This window comes from Mizuhopecten yessoensis, unplaced genomic scaffold (genome assembly GCF_002113885.1).
Source record: "Mizuhopecten yessoensis strain PY_sf001 unplaced genomic scaffold, ASM211388v2 scaffold2401, whole genome shotgun sequence".
Taxonomy (NCBI): Eukaryota; Metazoa; Mollusca; class Bivalvia; order Pectinida; family Pectinidae; genus Mizuhopecten; species Mizuhopecten yessoensis.
In genome coordinates, this window is record NW_018404528.1 from 292,246 (window position 1) to 301,527 (window position 9,282).

At 36.5% G+C, this 9,282-nt stretch overlaps 1 protein-coding gene across 5 annotated transcripts in view; it reads right to left on the reverse strand.

The window, feature by feature from the left end:
- Positions 1-9,282, reverse strand: part of LOC110445886 (neuroglian-like) — a 41,506-nt gene that overhangs the window by 938 nt on the left and 31,286 nt on the right. For all 5 annotated transcript variants that reach the window (XM_021490730.1, XM_021490732.1, XM_021490731.1 and 2 more), the window contains exons 10-13: positions 8,887-9,039; positions 4,066-4,419; positions 2,299-2,436; positions 874-952 (exon numbers count right to left, since the gene is read on the reverse strand). In XM_021490730.1, coding sequence (XP_021346405.1) covers positions 874-952; positions 2,299-2,436; positions 4,066-4,419; positions 8,887-9,039 — 724 coding nt within the window. The remainder of the gene's footprint in view (positions 1-873; positions 953-2,298; positions 2,437-4,065; positions 4,420-8,886; positions 9,040-9,282) is intronic.

Consider the following 9,282-nt stretch of genomic DNA (forward strand, 5'->3'; position numbering starts at 1 on the left):
GGGGGGGGGTCTTAACCTAACAACATTTGAACCTTACAGTGCAGTAGGCATTGTTTTAACTCCTATCATCACAGGTAACCACATTGTATCTCTAAACAGAGTCATAATTCATATTGAAATTTCTTAATTTTGATGCAGTGCTGGGTAAAACTTGTGGACATCAATTCAGAGTTATTTATATGTTTGTACAAGTAATAAAATATTAAGACCAGCTGTTTGTACAGGTAAGAGATTCTTATGGGTATAACCAACATCTTTAAAAAAAAAACAACAATGGTGACTTAATTATAAACCTTAGCATCTTGTATAATACAAACTCATTTCATGTTCTATCATAATTAATCAATTTAGTTGTTCAGATGATTTTCTTTATATTCATTATGTGATGTTCAAAATCTTTCATGAAATAAAGATGGCGGATTGCTAAGACATGTTTCCTGTTATGGGTAAGGATGACCTCGACCTTTGCACCCTAAACAGCAACTCATCAGAGGTAGGTTATTAAATTTGATTCTGTTTGGAAATGATGTCACTCATGTGATGACGTCAAATTGGATGACAAATTTCTATTAATAGTAAATGACCTTGACCTTGATATTGGCACCCAGAATAAATGTTAGCTAAAGTATTCACGTTTTTGAAGAAATTTGATCAGAATATGTGAAGAAATGAAGACAGTAGGTTGATGAGAATAAATGAAGACTGTAGGTTGATGACAATAAATGGAGACAGTAGGTTGATGACAATAAATGGAGACAGGAGGGGACGGACAAGTATAACACTATGTGCTCCCTAGCTTGTGAAAGGTCAAAGAAATTCTTGTACAGTCAGAAAGTTTACCATGCTTGTGGAATTTTTGGAAAGTTTACTTACGCTCGTGAAAGATCATGGAAGCCACTGTCAGCCAATTCCTTCTCTGGGTCGTGTCCAGCGGCCAACTCCTTCTTATCCACTGGAAATAATACAACATTTATAGTGAAATAAAGGGGGAAAATCTAAGATAGCACCTACAGTTCAGATGGCGCAGAAATATTCCACGATATTAAATTCTACATGTGGTTGACCTTGTTTTATTAAGGCACATCTGGACCTTTCAATCAACAAGTGCCAAATATTCCTGATGTCAGCCTCGGTTTATATCTGCGCCTGTTGTTTTCTTACAGGTACAACCCGTTTCAACTGGTTGAACAGGATATGCGAAAGGGACCTAGATTCCTTTGAGGTGTTAGTCGGGGGAGATAAGCTTTCTATCACTTTAATACCCTTAGGCCCCTTTTGTATTTACCGGGTTCAACCATTTCCACCAGCTGAACCTATAAGAAATGTAAACTACATACCATACTTGCCAACTTTAATATCCATGGGGGAGATTGCGCATGCTCAGAATTAAAAGCATAAATATAATGTATGTATGTTCACCCTAGGGAAAAACAACACTTTCAATGGCATGTTTTGAGCTGTTCTGTCAGATAAAATCATCAGTTCTTAGACAATATGAAGAGTTGAGCAAACTCACTGCTTGAAAATGCTCAAGTCGAGAGTCTCCCTCTAACAAAGGGAGAGTTGGCAAGCATGACATACCAACATCTGAACTGTGGCTGACTTGAAGAATATTCGGCACATGCCTATGGAGGGGTCCAGACGTGCCCGACAGAAACTAAAATACTGACTATTGCTATATTGCATTATTTCTCCATAACACAAGTACGATTCACATGTATATATTAGGAATTGTTATAAAACTAAGTGCACATGTGAAAGAAGGACATAATATTCTTGATGTATTGTTATTTACTGGTTACAATCTTCGAAACTGTGCATTTTTGGCTCTACCTAAATCTTTGGCACAGTTCTTGTCCGAAGTGCATTCAGTCAACATATTAAACCATGAAAATAGAAGTTGTAATTGAACTTTGCTTTTGTTTTTGTATAATATAAATACTTCATCAGAATGGATCATATTTGATTTATTTAATTATTATACAGCTATCTTGTGGATATTGACCAATCAGAGCACAGTATGCTAATTAAATATGCACAGATTTCGCTCTCAACTTCCAACTTAGCCTCAGCATTTGTATATATATAATGTACATGTTTACTAAGTTTCATAAAAATTGAATGATATTTAAGCAAGTTATCCTGTGGAAACCCAAGTGTACATGACGGATACTCCCCATACCATATAAATGTCCAATCAAGAATTTTGAGGGGCGTATCAAATGGTTATTTTTATAAGCAGACAAACAGTCACCAAGCCTTGTAGTATGAGCTTGCTGTCGTCGAGTGTACACTTACATGGGTAGGTACCTCCTCTGTTCCTGTATAGGAGGAAGACGATGAGGAAGATGACTATAAAGAGGACTATGACTCCAAGGATTATCGCGATGATGATGGGGTTGAAACCTCCTGCTGAACTTGTTACAACAGGAGCAGCTAAAACGAGAAATTATCAAGTCAAAAATAGGGTACATTTCAATGCTGTAGTTACTTATGAAGTTAAAAATGATGTTAACTCATTCACCCCTGAAATTTCATAATGAACTTTCCCAACCTTTGAATAGGATGAATGAGTTAATATTCCTTGTCGAACCCGACTTCTAGCTGATTTTTGTTATTTTTATTAACATATATTACTTGAGTTAGAAGAATTACTGCTATGTATGATTCATTTTTTTCTTACCCATATAAAGATTGAAATCATTTTTTGAACTTCAATGCTAAAATATTCAGATATTAAAGTACAAGGGTTTACTACTACACAGGCAATGCTGGTATTACTAGTTTATATCCTCACCACCCTCGATACTCCAGGGGTTACACTCACTTTTGCTCTCGGCACCCCTGGAATATGTCATAGCAAAATTGAAGGCAGACGGCTAGTTATTAAATTGGCCGCAGGTTAAAAACGCTGACCAATCGCTAGGCTGATACCTGACCTCTGACCAATCGCTAGGCTAATACCTGTCCTTTGAAGATTACGAGAGGAGACGCCCGACTTCAAAGCCAGGTTTTACCGTTACGTAACTGACATAGTCTTCAAACTAGCCTATTCGTGTCATCCCCAGGACGGCGCACACTGAGCCCCAGGACGGCGCACACTGAGCCTTCAATTTTGCTATGACATATTCAAGAGAAATACCAGTTTCTGTTAGACTTTCACTGTGGTTTATGTATATATATACTTACAGGTAATACCAGCATCTGTTAGACTTTCACTGTGGTTTATATATATATATACTTACAGGTAATACCAGTATCTGTTAGACTTTCACTGTGGTATATATATATATACTTACAGGTAATACCAGTATCTGTTAGACTTTCACTGTGGTATATATATATATATATATACTTACAGGTAATACCAGTATCTGTTAGACTTTCACTGTGGTATATATATATATATATACAGGTAATACCAGTATCTGTTAGACTTTCACTGTGGTATATATATATATATATATACTTACAGGTAATACCAGTATCTGTTAGACTTTCACTGTGGTATATATATATATACTTACAGGTAATACCAGTATCTGTTAGACTTTCACTGTGGTATATATATATATATATATACTTACAGGTAATACCAGTATCTGTTAGACTTTCACTGTGGTATATATTTATATACTTACAGGTAATACCAGTATCTGTTAGACTTTCACTGTGGTATATATATATATACTTACAGGTAATACCAGTATCTGTTAGACTTTCACTGTGGTTTATATATATATACTTACAGGTAATACCAGCATCTGTTAGACTTTCACTGTGGTATATATATATATACTTACAGGTAATACCAGTATCTGTTAGACTTTCACTGTGGTTTATATATATATACTTACAGGTAATACCAGTATCTGTTAGACTTTCACTGTGGTATATATATATATACTTACAGGTAATACCAGTATCTGTTAGACTTTCACTGTGGTTTATATATATATACTTACAGGTAATACCAGCATCTGTTAGACTTTCACTGTGGTTTATATATATATACTTACAGGTAATACCAGTATCTGTTAGACTTTCACTGTGGTATATACTTACGAGTTATACTAGCGTCCGTCTTCATATCCGTAACAAAGTCAACTGCATCATGATTATGGTAAACCCGAAGGGAATAGGTACCAACAAGTTTATAGATGTCTCCTCCATCCAAATTGCTGCCATCAATCGTGAGGTTCTGCCTGTCAGCAGAGAGTGTGAGCTCTGGTGGAAAGTTGCTGCCAAAGTCGGAGCCGATATCGTTATTATAGAAGTGTTCGTCGTCCCCGTTGGTGAAGGACCAACTGTACCTGAGTGTAAACAGAGGGTCAGTTGTGGCAGCCACATCAAGGTATTTCACGTCCTTAGGTAAGATTTCCATGGTGGGAGGTGGGGAGATCTGGACCAGGATGGGTTCTACAAAACATTATTGTACCAAAATTATTCTCTGAAGCTTTTAATAAAAGTACTTTGTCTTAAAATAAGTCATCAAAAACTAACCTGTTGGTTTCGTGATCAGGTTTGATTGGGTTTCCTTGCATTTTCTGGCAGTTATTTATCACAAAACATTACTTGTCCCATTGTTAGTGTCCATGGAGGTCTACAACAGACATTGACCTATCCACCCCTAGGTAACTTAAGTAGACACTACCATACATTCATCTTGATAAGTCCATTATGGTCTAAGGTCTACAACAGACACTGACCTATCCACCCCTAGGTAACTTAAGTAGAATCTACCATACATTCATCTTGATAAGTCCATTATGGTCTACAGCAGTAAAAGGGTTAAAGAGCAACATTCATGGTATATTCCCACTAACTGTATTTTCAGGCCCGAGATTGTGACTAAATGCAGAACTGTTCTTATACTGCCACTATTAATAGGTATATAGTACTAAAACCAATGGCACAGAGGGCCTTTATCACATATAACAAATAAATTTATACTTTGTAACATTCTTTTGTTTTATCAAAAAGGATCACACAGATGTGTACTTTTGACAATTATTGAGGAATTATTCAAGATTATTTTTATTCAAACCATTTGTCTGAAGTAACCTATACAGTATATTCATCCACAGGTCTTAGCAGTGTCATGATATGCCAGCTGGAGAGTAGTATAAGTACACCCCAAGTGTATCAAAAGTAACACAATACAAGTGTACAATAGAATGTATCGGAATTCCTATCACAATAAACTGTCACAGGAAAAAAGTGTTAACTTTCCTGGATTAGTGTTTAATTTCAGTAAATATGAAACATGAAATGCTGTAAATCTCAAAAAATCACTTGTTAATACAGATTTAACTGAACCAATTATCAAGCTTGATATTTTAAAGCGATTCCCACATTTAGTAATAGCCTTGTTGTATGGTTATCTAGTGTTGTTCCCGTTATTGACGTCTGGTTGTTTGTTTCTGAAAATTGATTAATCAATCCTTGTATTCCAGGATCGATTACAGTTTGACTAATTAAGTATTAAGAAAAAAACGTCCCACACAACGACAACGCTGATTGGCTAGCTGGTCCACCCGACAACCAATCAGAACTTGCGTTTCAATAGAAATGCTGTATGGCTCGGTCAGTACGTGACAATATGGCAAACAAGGACATTTCGGAGATTAAATTATATGAACATCAGGATCATAAACATTTGGAAGGTATTGTTCCTCCTTAGCTTGATATAAATAAAACGCTTTGTGGAAAGTGTTGGCTATCTTACAAATAAAATGTTAAGTTTGACGGGGTGTCATCAGGTGAATGCCAATCCATCGCGGAATTTCTGAACACGAAATGCAGCTGTCACAGCATAATGGACATTGCAAACATCATCAATTTCATTTCCAAATACATATTTTTCAATAATCATAAGGTTCTGTTGACAAACGTGTTGTTTTTGTATGAATGTTGTGCATTATTAGCGAAATTCTCTAACGTCTGGTCTCCCCCCGAAACAAAAGTGAAAGTAGATTTCGGAAAGCGAATATAACCTTAAATTACTGAATTTAAGTTCAATTTAATCATTAGTCGATCATCATGCAGTCACTTGATTTGAAGTGAAGATCGAGTATGAATCTACCAGTGATGCCCAACACTATGGTTATTTTTTAGCTGATACATAAATATAACCTTATGCAAAACAGAATCAATACAATGATATTTCATTTCGTATTGTGATGACAATATTATTTGTGTTAATTTATGGTACCACTTTTCTGATATACAACTATAACAAGTAACACACGGTATATATTTGACCTATGACCCTAATGTAACCAATGTCTTGTACATGTACTATCGTGTGTAGTAGTACTGAAAATTGCTTCAACATTTAGAAATTAAATGAGACTTACCTGTAAGTTGAAATTTGATTATAAATCTGTTTCACTGCTGAGGGTACATTAGGGATCACGTGAGAGGTGCGTGCGCGCGTGCATCTTCTATCATTATTTAACAAGAGTGGATACTAAATAGGTATTTATCCAATACAATGATATAATATATATATATAATATATATACAAGAGGCCCAGAGGGCCTGTATCGCTCACCTGGATATCTAAGCAATCATGGCAAAATATTCTCCAAATGAGATCTAAGGGAATATGCCAGACCCCAAGGCCAATCATTGTAGCATATCTGTATTTGATTTTTTATGCCCAGCAATTTTATGTATGGTTATGGGGTGGGGATCTCAACTGTTTCCAAGCTGTGACTCAGAAACTAGGTCCCTAGGGTTGTGGCCAGACCCCAGGATCAATTCTAATATTGTGCCTGCATTTGTCTCTTTTTGCCCAGCATTTGTATATATAGTTTTGGGTTGGGGATTTCAACCGTTTGTACATTTTGAATTCCCACCACCTAGGGATGCTTCCAGTCAAATATGGTTGATATTTATCTCTTAGTTCCTGAGAAGAAGTCGCTTAAAGTAATATAGCTAAATAACCCTTTTTGGCCCCGCCCCTCAGCCGCCACGGGGGTCAGCCACACCATTTGTACAATTTTGATTCCCTGCCTCCCATGAATGCTTCTGATTAAATATGATTGATATCCAATGCATAGTTCTACAGAAGAAGTCGTTTGTAGCAATATAGTCAAAATGCCCCCTTTTGGCCCGCCCCTCAGCCCCCTGGGGGGTCAGCCCAACCATTTGTACATTTTTGAATCCACATCACCTAGGGATGCTTCCAGTCAAATACGGTTGATATCCTTCTCTTAGTTCCAGAGGAGATGTCGCTTAAAGCAATATAGCCAAATTGCCCCCTTTTTGCACCGCCCCTCGGCCCCCTGGGGGGTCAGCCACACCCTTTGTACAATTTTGAATCCCCACCACCTAGGGATGCTTCCAGTCAAATCTAGTTAAATTCCAATCAGTGGTTAAGAAGAAGAAGTTGTTTAAAGAAATGTTGACGGACAGACAACGGAAGGCCGGACGCCGGACGCCGGACGCCACGGTATGGCATAAGCTCACCTTAGTCCTTCGGACCCGGTGAGCTAATAATAATAAAGTTAACCAAAGGGTGGGTTATAGGGTGGGCACATGATCTCAGCAGTGAAATAGAATTATAATCAAATTTCAACTTACAGGCAAGTCTGATATTTCATTTCTAGATTCTGTTTCACTACTCAGTGGTACTTAGGGACCACGTGAGATTTCAAAGTCAGTATCCACGACATATCCACAACTTGATGAAAACCATAAACATATAGATAACATGTATGTAGATAAAGACTAGAGATTTATCATTTAACAACACATATTATGCTTTGGCTATCTTTAACAATACATCTAGTACATTAAATTTGTAGTGAGCTCAGTTGTTTTAATACATATATTTTCAAAATAGATGTATGTAAGGGATAAAAGCTTTAGCATGAGGTACAAAAACTAAAATGTATACAAGATAAGAAGTGTGTGTTCATACATGTAAACACATGCACAATTGTCACTATAAACTGGTTTGATTTGTTTGTGTTTTACGTCCATTTAACGGCTATGGTCATTTAAGGAGGTGCCAATTTTTAGTGGTGGAGAAAAGCCGGAGTTCCTGGAGAAAAACCACCGACCTCTGTGTGGCTCAGACTGACTTAAATCTATTGTATGTCTACCGTGCCGTGCACGTCTTTTTCTGTGTTGACAAGCAATTATTTGTAACTTTTGTCACTGTTTACGCAAATGAAAAGTTCATAAAATATCAAAATTGTTTGATAGATATGTAGTTTTTGTCTGAGCAGAATTGTCCATCGCTGACCAAGTTAGAAGATGGATTGCTAATGATAAAAGCTGCACACACACCTCCCACATGGTCCCTAGGTACCACATAGTAGTGACACTGAAGATCCATTATCACTGGTTCTCAAACGATCAAAGATTGATCATAGAAGGAAAGGGATGGAAATAGATGCATTTACCAAAATGGTAAAATGTAGTGGATACCATTTAAATACTTGGCTACAGACAGATATATATATACGTTGTTGTTTGGTTAAACTTCAGAGTAAAACTGTTTAATCAATTTTTCAGGTCTCGTCCAAAATGGCAAGAACTTTAAAAGTTTAGTAGTATAATCAAACCATTATAGATCACAGAAAATGATAATCCATTAGTCAGAGTCGGAGGTAAAACGGCTAATACTGTATCACAAGAAAAGTTTGTAGGGACTTTCCTTCGTGGTTTGAAAGCCGTTTAGATCTTTTGTGGATATCCTATATTAACAAACAGTAGACACGTACATCACATTCAAGTTTGTTGTATTTACTTTCGTGGGTAAATAACAACCACGAAAAGCATGAATGTTTATACACAAAGAACATTTCATGTTATACAATAATTGACTAAATGAATTGATTAGAACACCACCTTGTGCGATAAGTGACCTACCTATCACAACAAGTGTAGCATCACGCATGAAGGTTCCTTCGCTGTTGTATGACATACACTGGAAACTGCCGGTAAACTCTTTCTGTATATTTTGAATAACCAGGACAGTGCCATTTTCCTTGGTTATATAACGCTGGTTTAATCCAATCTCAGCTGTAACAAAAATAATGGTAAGTAAAAACTAATCTCAGCTGTCACAAAAATAATGGTAAGTAAAAACTAATCTCAGCTGTCACAAAAATAACGGTAAGTCAAAACTAATCTCAGCTGTCACAAAAATAATGGTAAGTTAAAACTAATCTCAGCTGTCACAAAAATAATGGTAAGTAAAAACTAATCTCAGCTGTCACAAAAATAATGGTAAGTAAAAACTAATCTCAGCTGTCACAAAAATAA